This window comes from Oryza sativa, chromosome 4, assembly GCF_034140825.1.
Source record: "Oryza sativa Japonica Group chromosome 4, ASM3414082v1".
In the NCBI taxonomy this organism is placed as follows: domain Eukaryota; kingdom Viridiplantae; phylum Streptophyta; class Magnoliopsida; order Poales; family Poaceae; genus Oryza; species Oryza sativa.
Window position 1 is genome coordinate 19683535 of NC_089038.1, and position 19456 is coordinate 19702990.

The 19456-nt window shown below is 40.3% G+C and overlaps 2 protein-coding genes across 2 annotated transcripts; one reads left to right on the forward strand and one right to left on the reverse strand.

Moving 5' to 3' along the window:
• The first annotated feature begins 1012 nt into the window (after positions 1–1012).
• On the forward strand, positions 1013–4510 carry LOC136356344 (uncharacterized). Its single transcript, XM_066310095.1, has 2 exons — positions 1013–1487; positions 3721–4510. The coding sequence occupies exons 1-2, from the start codon at positions 1120–1122 to the stop codon at positions 4259–4261; spliced, it is 909 nt and encodes a 302-aa protein (XP_066166192.1). The 5' UTR covers positions 1013–1119; the 3' UTR covers positions 4262–4510.
• Positions 4511–6547: 2037 nt separating this feature from the next.
• LOC4335685 (membrane-anchored ubiquitin-fold protein 4-like) lies at positions 6548–10640 on the reverse strand. Its single transcript, NM_001402352.1, has 3 exons — positions 10246–10640; positions 8672–8842; positions 6548–6939 (listed from the first exon to the last, which is right to left on the reverse strand). Exons 1-3 carry the CDS (start codon positions 10424–10426, stop codon positions 6884–6886), a joined length of 408 nt encoding a protein of 135 aa, NP_001389281.1. The 5' UTR covers positions 10427–10640; the 3' UTR covers positions 6548–6883.
• Positions 10641–19456: the final 8816 nt, after the last annotated feature.

The window sequence follows — 19456 nt, forward strand, 5'->3', positions numbered from 1 at the left end:
TGTCGCTGTAGCTGTTTGAGAAGGCTACACTAAATGTTTTGGCCCGTTATTTAAAACACTTCTTATTAGTCAAGATAGTACCAGAGCCAACCACACCATCTAGTCTAGACGATAAAGTGATTTTTCTTAGTTGTTTCTAGTGGAAAAACACGAATGATCACCTGATTAGTCCGGGAGGTAGTTCAAAAATACTCTCCAAAACCAAACAAAATAAAGAGAGAATAATAACTACACTTGTTGTTTATACCATTGCTCGTTAGAAAAGAAGAAGATGATGGTGATATACACATAAGTAAACTTTCAACCGATCAAATACAATCAGGAGTGGGGAAAAAGTATTTTACAGGAGATAATGCACCGAACTAGCACGATGGCATCTTTACCGTTACATTGATTGCAATCGCAATCTCCTCATGTTACCTACGTTTTATTAATAGTTAGAGTTACAAGGCAACATCAATATTTACAAGGAGTTATATATAACTTATATATTTTTGAAACCACACCGATTGGGAAAAACCAATATTATATTATTACTCACCATTATCATTCTTATCAAATGCTAACCTGCAATAATAAGACTATACAATTTTTTTTCCTATTTTTGACTCTTATTGAGGGTCGCTTATTCACGTGACATATGTCACTCTATACCATAAAACCAACCTCTTCCATTTCTCACGTAACCGTTAACTGTTAATAGCGTGTCTAATAAATATCTTATTAGGCTATTTTTCTCCTATCTTATTAATATTTCCTCATCTATAGTACTACCAAATTACCAATCACCACCACCATTTCTCACCAAATATTCAGCCCGGAGACCACATCATGCGACCAAAAGAAAATCCTAGGAAAAACAAGGGAAAATTGGAACCATGCCATTATAATTTTGCAAAATTTGAGATATACCATCCTAACCCACATGTCATTGAGATACCCTACACGTCATTGAGATACCGATAACATATCTCAAACTTTACAAAATTATAATGGCATGGTTCCAAATTACCCGAAAAACAAAGGGGGAGACAGAGCGGCGGCGTCGTCTCCGCAGCAACCGCCGCCACATCCGTGCCTACTCGCTCGACCGCCGTGGAGCAGCAGCAGCAGCAGGAGATGTCGCAGCCGACGCAGCAGCAGCGGGGATTCGGATTCAGCGGCGTTGGAGCTGCGGCGGCGGCGGCGGCGCCTTCGCCTCGCGGGATGCCGATGGCTGCGGGGGCCGCGGGGCCGCGTCGTCTCGCCGTGCAGCAGAAGCAGAAGCAGCCGGCGCTCGTGCCGCCGCCGCCGACGCAGCAGCAGACTCAGGGATTCGGTGGTGTCGGGGGGGCTGGAGCGGCGGCGCTGGTGGTGGGATCTTCTTCGTCGGCACGAGGGATGGCGGCGGCGGCGGCGGCGGAGTGGATGGCGCACGAGGACGCGTGGAGGGCGTGCAACCGGGATTTCGCGACTCCCTTCGCCTCCGTCGAGGACGCCATCAGCAGGTACGCCGTACGCGTGCTCCCTCCCTCCCCCTGCGCCGATCAATCTCCCGTCTCACCGCCATCAGCGTTAAAAACCATTTCTCTTCATGTGCTGCTGCTGCTCTGTCGTAGTCTGTACACCGGACACGACTTCTTTAGATATTGCGTTCTCGATCGATCTGAAGAGGGGTTTATTCAGAGGATCTGAAATTCTGAACCGCCGCCAAACTTGTTCTGCTTGCAAATCAAATCAATCCATGAACAATTTTAACGCGAAAACATTTGAGGATTTTTCAGAATTCTGCACTGCGTTAGTCCATATATATCCTTAGGATGAATGAACAGTGAAAAGGGACGATCAGCAATGCTCATTTTTCCCTTTTTTTTGATTTTTTAACGAACCAGCTCGTTTTTTTAGTATAGCAGTCGTACATGGGTCTGTACTGTGCAAGGAGAAACAAAGTTAAGGTATTATATATAGGACCCAAGTTTTAGGCTCTTTCATGATTTTCCACCCATGAGGGCTTACCTTTGAGAGTTATATGTATTGGAACTTTCTCTCTCCTTCCATATTTCCACGCCGTTAATAGAATTAGGGTGCATATTAATTTTCTTTTCTTTAGCCACGGACTAATTTTCCATTTTAAGTCATTCTGACTTCTAACGGTGCGGTTAAAAAACCGGTACCTATAATATATATAGTATAGGTACCGGTTAATTAAAAACCGACACCTATAATATATTATAGGTACCTGTTTTTAAACTCATCAAACCGAGCTGGCGAGACTGCATCCTTATCCACACCGAGACGCTCCTCTCTCTCTCTCTCTCGTCAGATTCAGATCAACCCCCCCCCCCCCTCCTTTGCCTCCTCTGCCACCAGTCTACTTCCCCCTTCCCTACTCCCTCGTCGCCTCCTCCCCCTCCGTCTCCGTCAGCTTCTCCCTCCCCACTCCCTTGCCGCCTCCCCTTTCCCTCCCCCACTTCCTCCTCCCTTCTCCCTCTTCCCTTCCGGTGGCGCTGGCCAAGGACGGCGGCGGTGGCCACAGTGGCACCCATGGCGGTGGCCGAGGGCGGCGGCGGCCAAGGCAGTAGCTAAGGGCGGCGGTCACGGCAGTGGGTAAGGGAGGTGGCCAAGGGCAGCGGCAGCCAAGGCGATGGCTAAGGGCGGTGGTAGTGGTGGTGGAGGTGGCCCTCCCTCTGCATCCATCTCCCCCTCTTCTCCTCTTCCAGATCCAGCGGACGGCGATGGTGGTGGAGGCGGCCCTCCCTCTGCATCCACCTCTCCCTTTCTCCAAAGGTAGAGAACAACACCGGTGCTGGCGGAGGGCAAGGTGGTGGATCCGCGTATTATATATGCTACTAAGAAACCTTTACACTGTCTCTGTGCATGTGCATATGCGAAGGTTCATAGACACCACTCAATGGGATGCTTTTGCATGATGAGCACCATGACCAGCTTGAATCATACGGCAAAACAACACGATGGTAGTAGAGAATGTAGAGAGAAAATGAATGTTGTTCCTTGTATTTACAAGGATTACCCCTAACTCTTTTATATACCTCGGAAGACCACTTGTCTGGTGCTACGCGGCGTCAAAGCCGGATCAGCTCCGAGAGAAACAACCGCACTTACTCATGTCACTTGAAGTTAAGTCTTTAGGTGATTGATACAAGGAGATATTTCACCGAGAAATCAACAAAGGTTGCTGCATCTGCATGCAAGCATCCATCCATCTAGCACAGACTCATCGTACGGCTAATATTTGACACCGTTGACTTTTTAACACATGTTTGACCATTCATCTTATTTAAAAACTTTTGTGAAATATATAAAACTATATGTATACATATAAGTATATTTAACAGTGAATCAAATGATAGGGAACAAATTAATAATTACTTAAATTTTTTGAATAAAACGAATAGTCAAATATATTTAAAAAAAGTCAACGGCGTCAAATATTTAGAAACGGAGGGAGTACATTGAAATAATATACTTATAGACATTAATTATTTGGCAGAATTGGTTATATAGTATCGAAAATTGACGTTTTTGGTTTTATAGCACCGAAAGATACCGGTTCACTTTAATAGCACTCAAAGTTTACCCCGTTCCCATTTTTAACACTTTCGTCAATTCTCGATCGTTTTCCGTCTGTCTTGATCGTGATTGACCCAGCCACACACACGATATTTTCAATATCTACAGTAACAATGTTGTGAATTTGTTCATGGATTGATTTGCCTGCAGGCTGCTTCCGTACCACGTGTTCGCGGAGTACGAGGAGGACGAGATCTACGTGGAGGACCAGCCGCCGGCGAAGGACAAGTCGAGCGTGCAGGAGTGGGATGACGACCACGAAGCCGAGGCGATCCGCATGGCCGAGGAGTTCGAGAAGCAGGTGGTGACCTTCAACGTCGCCGTCCTGAAGTCCGCCGCCGGCGCCGCCCGCGCCGAGGAGCGGCTCATGGTGGAGAACCTCCTGCTCGCCTACGAGCGGCGGCAGTCGGAGCACGTCCGCGCCCTCGTCCGGCAGCAGCAGCTGGTGGCCCTGCAGAAGCAGCAGCAGATGATGGCGGAGCAGCGGCAGCAGCAGCAACAGATGATGGCAGCGTTGCAGCAGCGCCAGCAGCCGGCGACGATCATGCCGGCGCAGGGGCATCCCGACGCGATGGATTTGTTCCTGGATGCGTACGCCGCCGGCGAGCAGTCGGCGTACAGCTGGATGACGGCGGCGCATGCCGTGCCGCAGCCGCAATCGCAGCCGCGGCAACAGCAACCGGATGCATGAGAGGCAGCAGGTGGGTGGTGGTGCTGGTTTTTTTTATTATTATTATTTTTTGTCGATGTTGCTTCGTGATTCATGAGAAACTATGATCGAGCAAGATGAGCAAATGCGACTTATTCGTCTGTGTTGGCTTAGAGCAAATGCAGCGGCTGTGGCATGGGAATGGGGAACGTGATGATTCTCTTCGAGTAACAAGACCAAAAAGTTTGTTCGTGTGGCTTTTCGAAATTTAAGACATTTGTGTTGATTTAAGTTGACCCTTCTGCATGGTTTCTGTGTAGCAGTCGTCCCCCTCCAAGCTCCAACCAAAGTAGACCACGCCCTCGGTCCTCCATCCTAGAAAAAACTCACCCTCGTACTGGATGTTGACACTTATCCAAAGTCAAAAGTATCAGAATGTGTCAACATGTAGTATGAGGTAATTTTTTTTTTTCAGAGGGAGTACTCAACTAGGTATTAGTGAAGTGGTCTAACCTCATGTCGTATATTAGGTCTAATTTATACTCCCTTCGTTTTAGATTATAAGACGTTTTAATTTTGGTCAAAGTTAAACTGTTTTAAGTTTGACTAAATTTGTAGAAAAGAATAACAACATTTTCAACTCAAGACAAATTTATTATGAAAATATATTCAACTATTGATTTAATGAAACTAATTTGGTATTATTAATATTACTATATTTGTTTATAAATTTAATCAAACTTAAAGTAGTTTGACTTTAACGAAAATCAAAACATCTTATAACCTAAAACAGAGGGAGTAGTAGATAATTTTTTTTATCGACTCTGTGTACCAGTTTGCCCCTTCCAACCAAAGTAAAGTACACAACTGGTCTGAGCTGGTTTTAGTAGTATTAACATTTTAGTAACCAACTTTAGAATTAGAACAGATGTACTTTACTAGTGTCCTTTGGTTTTTTTTTTCTTTTGAAATCGCTCAATCCAGTTACATTTGGGCCCATAGTAGTAGTAGTAGGGTCAACACTCAATAGCAGTCCAGTTTGCACAGTTTAGTCCACGCCCAAGTCCTGGGTCCCAATTGTTGGGCCAGATTAGATCTAGGCCTCGTTTAGATGGGCCAAAATATCAGCCCATTCTTGATTATGACTACAGCCCAGTGTCACTTATATGTGATACCGACTGTTCTTCTTTTTTTCTTCCTAGCTATAGCGACATTCAAGCCCCACGTCGGACAAAACCACGCTACGCAATCGCCCAGTTGGATGAAATCTCCATCAAAACACCGCTCGTGGAGGCAAAATGCACCAGTATTAACAATTGAGGGAGGCTCTATATCTAGTTTTATGGTTAAGAGATGTGAATTAAATTCGGGCTATGCTTGAGGATGGAAAATTGGACTTTGTCCTTTTTTTAATTCAATTTTCCTATGTGTTGGATTGACTAGCTTTGACTTTTGAGGCTCTTCCAAACAAACCCAAGTGACACATACGAATATTATTACCTTTTTGTATTATTATTTGAAGACATGCTAACATTGTTAAAGACGATTTTCCAAGAGAAGATACATATATAAGGAATATTTCACATTTTTTTCCATAAAAAGAATATCGGGATACGAGAATTGAACTCAAGTCTCTAATAGAGTGCACAGATTTAACTTTTGACGTCTTGCGTCTATGATAAAATGTCAATGTTATTGACACTGAAAGTACTAAAATGAAATCAGAGAGCGTGTCTTCTCTTCATGCTACCCTCTTTCCCGTTCATCCTCGTAAATGTAAGAATTTTTACGATATTTTCGTAGGAATTAAATCTATTTTTCTAAAATATCTTCACTCCAAAGGGTGCCAAACGATAATATCTATATCTCGTAGACACGGATCCTCCGTAGTATAACTACAGGAGCAGCCACTAGGGCCCACACATCAGCGATGGCTACTGCAGGTGTAGCATTACATACAATCTCCACTTATCTCTCTTTTTTTCAGAAGATAATATCCACCGTATCTCATACCTGATGCAATTTCTTTAAAACAGGAGACATGTGGCAACATCACAAAGGCCATCCATGATTTCTGCCGTAGCTATTCGAAAAGCTCATCCATAACTTGGGGCATGACTAACTTGGACACATGATCTCACTCATTCTGATGGAAGCAAACCAGGTAGAAGAGCCAGATGAGAGTGGAATTGCATTCGGATTGGAAGGACCGATCAGCTTAAAAGTTCAGAAAAATTGACACCGCGACATAGACTGATGACTGGTGTACCAGTGACGGGCATCAACACAGAATCTCAAGTGAAAAATGGACCAAACTCCCAGTTGGCTCACCAAGAAACCTCAAAATTCTGAACTGAACTGAACTTGACACGGAAAAACAACCAACTTCTTCCTCCAGAACAGCATGTATGTGTATATTGTACATCATATAGAAACATTTTGTTGGGTAAAACAGACAAGCAACCGACCGAACGACATCTATTTTTCCCTAGCCGCAGAGGGACGAACTCTCTGTAGTATCTAAGCTTACAATTACAATACAATCTCACAACACATCGGACTCCTCTGGCACCAGATTTTCTTCAATCTTCTCTCCATTCGTTGTCTCTCTGCATAATTTTCACGGACATACAAATTATTGTCGATGGAGTTGACACTGAACCTTCATAGTATGGTACATGAGCAGCGAGTGGTCTTTGGCAACTTGTTGGTCTTCTTGTCTGCCACAACAAAAAAGGGGAAAAAAACAGAGAAAACAGAATCCGGGTTTCATCAGATTTTAGCATGTGCTGTTGACAATTGAGACTGTAACATGTGTAACTTGCAGTCCCTATTACCAGAATCATTACCTCAGTGTTCATTGACTGAAATACTAAAATAGAACATGTTCATATCGTTTGTATAAATGAGCATTCTTGGCAAACAGTTGGCCATCACAGTTCAACTAGCTTATGACTTCAAATTACATAGCACAAAAAAAAATCGCTAAGCAGTAACCAAGAGAACAGCACTAAAATCAGAGTAGAAGAGGGATAATCCATAGTTCTAAAATGTTAAAAGGAAGTTCTTCAATAGTACACATTAGTCCTATCACATCCTTACTTTCTTACTTAGTCTCTAAAATAAAATTAACACAAAAAAGGTCTAAGTTGACATATATATGAATGTACAAGCTAAACTTTACGGTTAGAATTATGTAATTTTTAAGTGCTCCATATCTATGAATGTTCAATTAAAAAAACTATCCTTTCTTAAAAAAATATCACATCATGTACAATTTTATTTTTATCTGCAGCAGAGCCATGGGGATTTAGCTAATATAGCTTACACTAGCAAACTAATATTTTGGCCAAGGCATGCTTTTGAATCCTGGACAGCCTTCAGAAAATAAACAACAGGTTAGACCATTTCTTTGGTCACATCTTCTAATACAATGCTAGCCGACTTATTTCCTGCACAATTGTGTGCCGCTAGATCATACTCCCTCCATCTAAATTCGTAGTACTAGGATATGTCCCATCCATCCAAAATCCCTTATATACTAGGACGGAGGGAGCATTTTAATATTCACTATGAATTATAGTTATTGAGAGAATTTATTTCGGTATTCCTATGGACCTTAAATTGCCAAAAAAAAAAGCTGTTAAGAATTTCAGCTATATAATGTATTTTACATGGATTATTTTTCTTTGATGTTTTAATCCAAACTTGTATTGTATTTGAATTGTATCTTTAATATTTATGAATATGTAACAGCACCAAAATGAAAATGGTAAATTTATAGCTTTGAGAGTTGAGAGCAAATGTGTAGGGTCCTTTTTTACCTTTTTTTAATTACGTAACAGTAACACTGTTCATGGTGCTATATTTGACAAATCTGATATAGTGGCATATTTCAAGTATAGGCAGTTTGTTGTTGCCTTTGGCCAATTCCAAAAGTGGTGATTACTAGAGGGAATCAACCGGAAAACAAAACATATGCCCTGGCAGGAGAAGCCCTAGTAACAGCTTTGAAACAGCGAAGGAAAGGTCATTATTTTAACTACTCCATCCAGTCATATTAAGCTGATGCCAGACAGCTGCTGTCAACTCTGTGTGGCATCAACTATTAATAACCAGAGGTAGTACATATTGCAGGATAGCTGACAGCTTACTTCGCTGATTCCTAAACAGAAATCTCGAACAGTTCCAAATTTAATGTCATCTCAGTGATATTTTAAGAAAAAGTTCACTTCAGGAAATCAATGAAATCTATTGCACTCAACTTTTGCCAAAACAGATTTGGCAAAATATGAATTATGAATTAGTGAAATCATAATAAACAGAGAGAACAAATCCAGAGTAAGCAAGAGAAACAATTTACTCCCTGGTTATCATGATTGTTAACACAAGCTATAAATCTAGACTATGTCAAGCAGTCCAACATACTTTCTATGAAGTAATATAGCTCACCAGGTTTTGATTTGGCTGATGATGGCTGCACAACAACGTGCATTGTGATAGCAGTGCTCGGAAGATCACCAAAAGGTGCTCTGCACTGCGCAATGTTCTTGTCGTTTTCTAGAATTTTTCCTCCACTTATCAGTTTGACATCATTAGCAGTCTTCGGGACAATTGTTTTATCTACAACCAAATCATTGCAGAAATTAGAAGCATCGCACAAATATATTACAGATAAATATTATGAACATGTGTATAGCAACACATATGCTTGTTATGGGGAAAAAAAAAACTACCCACATACATTCGCGGGGGGGGGGGGGGGGGGGGGGGGGGAGGGATTTTGTATTGTATAAACTATCAATGTACGGTCCAGAGTGAAGGTCAGTAGGTATTGTATCACATCAAAACGAAATGAAGTATCGGAGAAAGAGCAAATGTGTATCATGAAAGCAGCTATTGTTACCAAAACACTTTCAATGAGACAAGAACAAAACACAGTGTCCCATATTATTTATATGTGTGCAAGAAAAAACATGGAAATGTATTGGGCAAAATCAGAACTAACACCACAGGATGGCAATATCTTTCAGGCTCCTACCAACTGAAGTAGAGAATATGGTGTGCTCTCTCATGGTCTCATCCTCCTGTGTGGATGTGACAAGGATTTGATGAGAATAGGATAGCTGCCAACAATGCAATACGTAACCTCAGCTTGAACACCATGAGTTCTCTTGGAACTTTGCGTGTTGCAAAGCTTCATGGCCTTCCTATTTTGCTCTCTACAGGCTACTCTGCTGCAGCCAACCTCTTCAATGCTCCATAGCAACAATCCTGAACACTGCCGACTATCTCAGATGCTTGGGCATCACGTCAAGCTCCAGAAGCTTTTCTCCTCTTTTAACAGCATCCTAAAATGAAATGATGCGACCATGCCTGTTCAGGGAGTCCGAGTGAATAGTTGCACATATGCATGAACCTAAGATGCCTTGCATAACTTTTGATTGCGTTGAGCCAGTTCGATTAATCGATTGAGGGGGATCGGAATAGGATTTGTTTTTAATCAAAATTAAATCCCAACCTAATCCTCCTCATACATCCAACGGGCAACCATAAACACATTACCATCTCTTCATCACATTACGCTATGGTCCCGATCGCAACCAAAACATCCCACCAGCCAATCCCACTTAGGTACCAGAGACCATCATGAATAATACGCATTAAACACCCGCCAATTTAAACTAAACCTCCATTTAGAATATCAATAAAACAAGCTTTGCTAATAATAGGTGCACCCCACCCCCCACAATTCTTTTCCCCGAATCAGAGACAAGTGTCAAACCATCTAGTCATCTCACTACTAGTCACTAGGCTAAGCAAATCTAACGAAGCAAGAATCTATCTATCCCCAAGTCAAAGGAGCGTTACTACTATCTCCTCCTCCCGTCGCCGCGCGCCGCGAAACAAATACTAGCAAAGCAAAATCAAGGATCCCTCTACCAATTCAGCACCACGGATCACGCAGGGGACAGTGAACAGCTAGAACCCGGGGGGTGATCCGGGGAGAGACCGGAGAAGCAAACCTTTGGGCCAGTCGGCGACGACGCGGTCCTTGAGGGCGGCGACGGTGGTGGCGACGGCGTTGCAGCGGAGGGGCCCGATGTCGGAGCCGTCGAAGAGGCGGAACTTGACCTCCACCTCCTCGTCGGCCTCCGCCTCCGCCCCACCCTCCGCCGCCACCTTGCCCTCCTCCTTCTCCGCCATTTCTTGGCCTTCCCCCCTTCCCAACCCCCAACCACGGCCTCACCTCCTCCGAGCTCCCCAACTGGCGACTCGTCCCACCGCGAGGCTGCTCCGAACTGGAGCTCGTGAGGCTGGAGATGGATTGGGCTGCTCGTGCTAGGGTTTGGTGGGAGGCGAGGAGGAGGAGGAGGAAGAAGAGGGTAGGAGAGGAGAGGAGGGCTCTCTCTTTTCCTTTGGAAGGGAGGAGGAATTTCTCTTTCCTTTTTGCCTCTAAAGCAGGGGCCTTTCTGCTATAAAAACAAAGTACGGGTGGTATGAATAAAGATTCGGTTAAATTTTTAAAACTTCAATAGATTTCAGTAGAAAAATATTATAGTTTTTTAATTTTAATCAAATTTACGGAAAAATATGTCAATATTTTCGATACAAAACAAACATACTATCAAAATACATTAAATGCCAGTTTTAGTGAAATTAATTTGGCGTTGTAGATGCTGCTAAATTTTTCTATAGTTTGATCAAATTTAAGTAAGTTCAACTTAAAAAAAAAATCAAAACAACTTATAATATAAAAAACGGAGCGAGTAGTAAAGATTGATGATAGGAATTTTTTTAAAAAAAATTGCCTTGAACATCAAGTATTCATGATATTGGAGTAAATAGTTGTTTCTTTACTACAAAATCAGGAGATTTATTTTCCTTATGAGGTGATTCTTACTCATGATGACAAATATACAGTGTTAATATATGTATAGGCATATTTAGTATTTATTATCGCAGTGATATGGATGTGATTGTGTGGCAAGAAATCGAATATATAATTATCCCTTCTGAAAACTTTTCTACAAGGGAAGAGGGTTCTCTCTCCTTTGCTTTGTAAGGCAGGAGGAATTTCTCTTTCCTTTTTGCCTCTAAAGCAAGGGCCTTTCTGCTATAAAAATAAAGTACGGGTGTTTTATAGCATTCCATCCTGCATGTGAATATTTAACGTTTCTGATGAGATTCGGTTAATTTTTAAAAATTGATTCTTGTTAGATTTTGAAAACTTATTGTAATGTATAATCGATGACCAGGATATCAAAAGTTCTCTTGTTAAACGTCAAGTATTTATGACGCTGAAGGAAATAGTTGTTTTTTAATTACAAAATCAGAGGGATTTTTTTCCTTGATTAGGTTATTCTTCTTACGCATAATAGCAAAGATATACTAATATATATATGTACACGCATGTAGGCATATTTATTACTACCTAATACGTAAAATGTAAATCACGCGCTCTCGATTTCTTCCTATCCAGTGACGCACAGTGATCCATCTGATCGGCCGAGGATGCTCTAGATACGACGGCGCTCTCTGTGTTACTCTACTGAAAATATATACTAATAGTCCATCAAGCAAATAGGAATCACCTATGCTTCAAATAAATTTTTCTCTTAAATTACACCTCCGATCTATGATCCGATTACGCCGTTCTGTTCATAACAATTAAATCTTTATAACAAGATCTCACATGGTTATATTTTGATGAAAAATTATAAATTACTTTTATAATATATCTAAATTACTTTTAGATTTCACTAAATTACTTCTTAGACATATAAAAGTAAATTTAGTAAAGTCTCGAAGTAATTTACACAAATTATAAAAGTAACTTAAAACAAAAAGAAAGTAACTTTGTCACGATATTAGAAGTAAATTCGTTGTAGGGATAAAAATATGACTCTACCTAGAAATTAAATTTAATCAGCACAGATCAGCACAAGTAAGTTTAATAATTTTTAAAAGTAATTAACTTCAATGTTAATTAGAAGTAACTTTTGCATGGTTCAGAAGTAACTTTATATAAATCTGTTTTAAACACTGATTGTTTTTTCCCTTTCACTTTTGTTTTTCATGTAGTATGAGAAAAGAAGATAAAATCTTTGATGAATTGTAAATAGCATCGATGGAGTAACTAATGAGAATTAATCATATATATGATGTAAAAGCATAGGTTACTTCCTAACATGTAATAAATTACTTTTAAATTAACAAAATGTTTAAATATATTTAATATGGATCTTGTTTTGTCCCATATTCTAAGTGTAGCATAATGGTGCAAATAGATTTTAAAAACAATATGTGATTTAAAAGATATAAGTTATTAAAGAGGTTTAAAAAATGCACACACTATTGTATTTATACTTGATAACTTGATAGAGTGATAGCTGGGTAAGAGAAACCAGCTACCAGTAGCTATCTAGTCACGTGCTATTTATTACCACGGCAATGTGGATGTAATATATGACAAATAATTTTGGAATAATTGGCTCTTTTGAATTTTTCTCGGTTGATTTTACCTCTAGTTGTAACAATGAAAAAGCGTGTTTTCGTTTTAATTTTCTCCCTTCTTGGAGCTTTTAAACATCCTACAAAATCAGCCAGAGAAGCTACAAACCTTTTTGGGCTGAAGACGCTTGAATGTGCCAGCTTAACTGAGAAAGTGACCCAAGTTTGTTGGGTGTGTCTTATCTAACTTCCAGAAATTTTCTGGCACTTTTTTGATGGACTTTTTGTTGGAGAATTTTTGGGCTTATATTCTTTTCAGAAGATGAAACTTGGGCCAGGGTAGCACGGATACTCAAAGCCCAGCAAAACCGGGCTTGTCAGCCTAACTGGGCTGGTAGGCTAGATTATTAATGGATTCAATCACTGCTGGCCTGCTGCTAGTGCCGCTTTTGTCAGGCATTTGGAAATTATGCAATTTTGCTCTAGTTTTTTTTTTCTTATAGTGCAGTCTTTACAACAACAACAAATAAATAAACAAATAATCATGATCAAGTGCCTTAATAAAAACTATGGTGTAGTACTTAGTAACCATGCACCATAAATTTATAGTCAATCTTGCGTCCATGTATTTTACTTACATTCAATCTTGCGTCCATGTATTTTACTTACATTCAATCTTGCGTCCATGTATTTTACTTACATTCGCAAGTATTTGAATGTGGTGTATGTCATTGTGTAGTGGTGTTTGCGCACGTGCGTATTCTATGTAATAAAAAAATTAGACAAACCTGTGAAGTTTTCCTTTGTTTAATTACTAGTATATATATTTATATATGATCATGCATGTTCCCCTAGCTTGAGCTAAGATCTAGCTTAGAGTAATCATCAACAACGAAACAAGATGATCGATCAAAATCCCATCTGAAGACTGAAGGATAGACAACGTACTTCAGTTGAGGGCTTGAGGTACCCCTGATCAAAGTACTGTGACATGCATGCATGTATTCTCCGATCGAGTGCTTTTTTAGGCCAAATTATTGATCTAATACTGGTACATTAGCCACTAAACATGGAGAACATGTCCCTTTGTCACTGTCCTTGCAAGGAGAGAAACAAGAGGCTCCTGTCAAGCTCTAAAACTAGTGCAACCATGCCTTTTTGGCCTAATTAAACAACAAATTAAGACTATTTTCCCTTTCCTCAAACAAATTAAGACTCTTTTCCCTATACTATATGGTCCCAAATATTGGAGATGAGGAGCATCGACTGCATGCTAGCTAGGGCACAGGATAATGCATGTGGTTGGGCCCACTCGAGCTATAGCATGGTGATTGGTGAGTGATGTCACACAGGCAATACTAGCTAGCTAGGCAGGCATAGACACTGCATATATGCATGCCTCTTTCACTGTGGCCAATGTGTAGTGTTGATCGATCTGATTTGGTCTCCTAGAAACAGATGATGCTCATATGATTGTGTAAGTGTAGTAGCTAGCCGTTGTTGGGCTTTGCAGTACTGTTTGTTGCCTCAATGACTTTGTTCCCTGTGGATGTGTGGCCGGCCTAAGGAAGGAGTGTTACAAAGTAAATTCTTCCCATGGAATTAGGCTAACGCCCTCTAGAATGGATTGAATTGCCTAAATTAAGCACAATTGAAGATAAATTAACAAGAGGGAATCTATTTTATACCACTGAGTTTATACTAGTTCAACAATTTGTCACTGACATTGGCTCTTTCTATAATATATCAACGACTTTATCAATTGTTCTGCAATTCGTCATTGAGCTGGGCCTTATTCTAAAAGATACCCAAAATACCTTTATGTGCATATAAGTTTAACGATTGATTTATCTTGTTAGAAGTTTAAAAAATATATGAAATTTTTTGTATGGCCTCCTTACACAACATGGAAGTTTGTATATAATTAAGTTTCAAGTTTTTTTTTTGCATTTTTACTTTTTTTAAAATATAAATTATGTATTATATGCTATATGAAATACTTTTCATGTTGTTCTTTTTAATATAAATGATATTTCATATGCTACATAAGATATTTTTGTGCTTTTATCTTTTGTGTAAGCAATTTCTCACTCATAAACCACACATTTTTTTTAAAAAAATAAATATACCAAAAAAAACTTGAAACTTTACAAATTTCCATGTTGTGTAAGGAGAAAACATAAAAATTTTCATATTTTTTGAAACTTCTAATGGAATAAATTAATTGTTAACCTTGTATGTCTCTAAGGGCATTTTGGTTTTTTTTTTAAAAAAAAACTAGCCCAATGACATACTCCATCCTTCCAAAAGTCTAATACCTATTTTATTTTATATATGGTTTTTCCAAAAGTCTAAGTCTTATTTGCAGTTATTATGTGCTATATTAATTTTTTTATTGGAATCCAAGAAACCATTTTAGTCCTTATTGGTTAATATTCGATTTTGTCACACGATGAATGAATTAATTACTCCTTGGCCTTGATGCAAAAAGAAATAGAACTTAGACTTTTGTATGGAGGGAGTATTGCAGAACGATTGGTAAAATCACCATTATATCATAGAAAGAGATAATGTTAGTGGCAAATCGTTAAACTAAAATAAACTCAGTGGTATAGAGTAGATTCTACCAATTAAAAAGGGACTCTCGGTGCATAGCCATCACTCAACTATTCTCCAAGCAGCAGAAAAGCAAGAGAGATTAAGGGGGTATTTAGATTCAGGGGTGTAAAATTTTAGCGTGTCACGTAGCGTATTATATATAGGGTGTCGCATGAGTTGTTCGGACACTAATTAAGAAAAAACTAATTACAAAATCCGTTAGTAAACCGCGAGATGAATTTATTAAGCCTAATTAATCTGTCATTAGCAAATATTTACTGTAGCACCATATTGTCAAATCGTGGAGCAATTAGTCTTAAAAGATTCATCTCGCAAATTAATCGTAATCTATGCAATTAGTTTTTTTTAGCCTATATTCAATAATTCATGCAGGTGTTCAAACGTTCGATGTGATAGGGTGAAAAATTTTAGAGTGGGATCTAAACAGGGCTTAAGATCAAATCTTTCAAGTCAATATCAATGGAGATGGAGAGAGAGGTGAATAGTGGTGAATCAATGCATATATAAGCTCTGGTGTCGAACTGTCGACTGATCTAACAACTTTTTTAAAAACACCTCTATAACCCTTGATTTTTATGTATAAATAAAAAATAGAGAAATAAACACACTTAAATATAAACTAGTAGTAATTGACTCTCACATGGTTAAATTCCTGGCACCATGACTCTACATGGGAGATCTTGTAGTAGTAGCTTGTTTATGGCCTTTTGGTAGAGCTCCAAAACTCATAAATTTAACTTTAAGAGTTAAGTCAGAAGTATTAATCTCTTTAGTTTATTTTACGAGAGCGTTCCAATCTGCTTTACTTCTTTTTTGAATGAAGAGTTTGGTTAGGTTTTAGTAGCTTCCAAAGAGACGGAGACCTAGAATTAAAACTTAAAAGCTGAAGCTCTATTAAATTAACAGACCCTTAGCAAGTTACTAGCATACTACTCCCTAGCGCGCAGGCAGAGAAGATCATGATCGATGGAAAGCGATCTCAAATTTTTTTGTGATCAGTCTTCAATCAACAACGACGCATGCAGTACGTAACTACAGTTTGGTGGACCACTGATCTCGCTAGTAGGCCATCAGTCAATGGACATCGCGTCAGCCTCGGGACGCTGCAACGTACGCATGCCTGCACGCCCACACCACCCTCAGCTCAGCCTGATCTCCCCACAAACTAACCACCAGCAGCGGCGGCAGCAACGAGAATGAAGCTAGCGCACCGCGGCCACCACCACCCATGGCGGCTGGCCGGCAGCGTGCATTGCCGCGCCTCCGGCTTTTAGCTTCTTTTCTCTCCCCCCTTTTCTCCCCTCTCCCTTCGTCTTCTCCTTTCCTCGGGCGCCGCATAGTAGTAGCCGAGATCGCATGCAGATTGCAGGGGAAAGCTAGCTAGGAGCGAGGGAGAGCCTTTTTTGATCGCCCTAGTGCTCCGATCGCTTTCTCTGCATGCATAATATTTGCATCGGTCGACGACGACGAAGACCTCATGGCCTGCGCTGCATAGAGCATGGCAGTGGCAGGCAGGAGAGACCAGCAGACAGGCACGCCCTGACATGCATTCTCATCGCAGGATCTCATGGCCAGGACGTGTACGTTTGTACCGGCCGGTCGTTTATACTACCAGTAGTACGGCGTTACTCCCGAGTGTATTGTTATACCTTTTGATATACAGTGCTCATTTGTTTGAGTAGTTAGGTTGGTTAGTTAGAGCAGGTACAATAGCAGGCTATAAGCCAGCTATAACCATATATCGAGAAGAAAATAGAAGAGAAAAAAAAAACTATAACCACATATCGAGAAGAAAAGGGAGAAAAAAACAGGCTACATATTTGTAGCCAGCTATAACACGGACTTCAATACGTTATGTGTGTATGACAAGTGGGACCGAGTATTAATGGTGTGGTATATTTTTATAGTTAACTATTGTATGATTAGGCTATTAGATTAGCTATAGATGATTTGTAGCCAGTAGTTGGCTATACCATTAAACTTGCTCTTATATTCATCACCTGATTTCTACATGCAGTGAGCCAGCCCCCAACTTTGCCACTGCTAAGAGCAAGTATAATAGTGAGCTATAAGTCTACTATAAACTTACGTGGAAAAGAGAGATAACAAAAAATTAAGGGTGTTGGCTTTCATGCAAGAGCTAACTTAACACAAGCTCCAAGACAAATACATTAAATGTATAAGTGAGAGATAAAGATAGGAGGAGAAAATTATAGCCAACCTTATAACTAATCTATTATATATGTTGGCTTTAAGATGGGCTAATAGTAGGAAGTGAGCTATACTATTATACTTGCTCTAAGTGCTAAGAGAAAGTTTGATTGTATAGCCAACTATTAGCTCTACATCATATATAGTCAATTTAATAGCCAAGTTATACAATAGTTATCTATAAATATATACTACACTATTAATATTTGGTCCCACCTATCATACTCATATAGTGTCTTGGAGTTCATGCTACAGCTGGCTACAAGTCTGTAACCTGCTGCTCTTCTCTTTCCTCTTTTATCTTCTCGATATGTATTTATAGCTGGCTTATAGTTGCCATTGTACCTACTCTAGTATTGTTGGCACTTATTTATGGTGAGAGAGAAAGGGAGAGTTCAAAACCATGTTTATGTGGTTAATTAGAAAATTAGGAAATGCTCATCACTGGTGACACCCGCCTCCGGCAGATGATCTACATATTATAGGGTTAAGGTTTTTGGATAGTGGTTGGGAGTTGGAGGAGGGTGAAAAGGGCAGTTTCCCAATGCTTAAAGGGATGGCCAAGACGGCGACAAACTGGCAGCTAGCAACGAAACAAGGTTAGGTAGCGAGGCGGCACCGATGTTTTTGGAGCCGTGGGGCTGGAGGAGAACAGTGGGCAGGATCAACAATGGGGGCGTCAAATTTGAAGTGGTTAAGAGATATGAACGACGGTGGCGTATCAACAATGCGAGCTACAAGAGACAGGGACGACAGGCAATCCGATTGTACCTCACCATCATTCAGGCGTAGGAAGTAAGAGCGAGGAGAGGGGCAAGGTGGAGGGAGGAGGCCAATCGGGTGGGGCTCACCGGTTTTGTTGGGGTGCGGCTTCCAACACTAGCAAGCCCCAGGCGACATGCGGGGGAGGCAGAGGAACTCGGAGACCTTGTGTGTGCATGCGTGAATTGATGAGAACATCACTCCTTTGGATACACACAATACTCCTTAAGTTATTATGTAAGGTCCAATTACTAAAACTTGCACCCGACAATTAAACTTACAGGTGAGCTTGTTCTTAAGTATTTTTGTATGTAATTTGGAGGACATATTGCTACCTAATGATTTAATTATGATTAGGAATTATGGGAAGAACCAGGGAGCACTTGAAGAGAGGCTAGAAGATGGACAATGTCATCATGGGCATTCAAGTCAAGATGGCGGCCTAATTCATATCAAGTTCAAGTCCACCTCGGACTCCAGGAGCGGTCCACACTAAAATCATTGCCTGGATTGCATTTGGATTCTCATTCCGACGTTCTACATATCTATGGAAAGCTAACGACCACATTTCCAATGGATTTGGTCCCACATCAAAATTTCTTCCAAGTTAATGGGAATCATCGAAATAAGAATACATCGTGTCAGAGTCCAATAGGGACGCGTCCAGGAGTCCAAGGTCACCTTAGAACCTACATATTCAGTAGTTGTCATGGACTTAGGGCTGGGTTCAGATTATACCTACCATTACAGTTTTGCCATTCATTAGTTTGTGGAACCCCAACTTTGAGTTCTTGAATAATCATTCATTTGCAATTGAGTTGTTGTCTTTCTTGTTCTTGTTTGTGTTCTTCGTTTGCAATCAGCGAGGTCAATCAGGTGTCCGCACGGTTGATAACCAGAGGAGACATGGTGCTGCGATTGCAAGGTTCGGATTATGTGCGTCAAATTTCCACCAAATTGATAGCTATATTTACCTGACGGAAGATTGGGCATCAGGTTGCCATCATAAATGGGAGAAAGGGTAAGCACGATTGTCTATGCAATCCTAGCCATCTGAAAAAAAATAAGTGAAATTTTAGCCCCTAAATGGTGACTAAAAATTACAGCCCCCAAAAAAAAGTGTGCGCAACAATTTCAACCAATAGTGGAAGGATTTTTTTTTTCTAATATAAAATCAATTGTAGGCTGGTG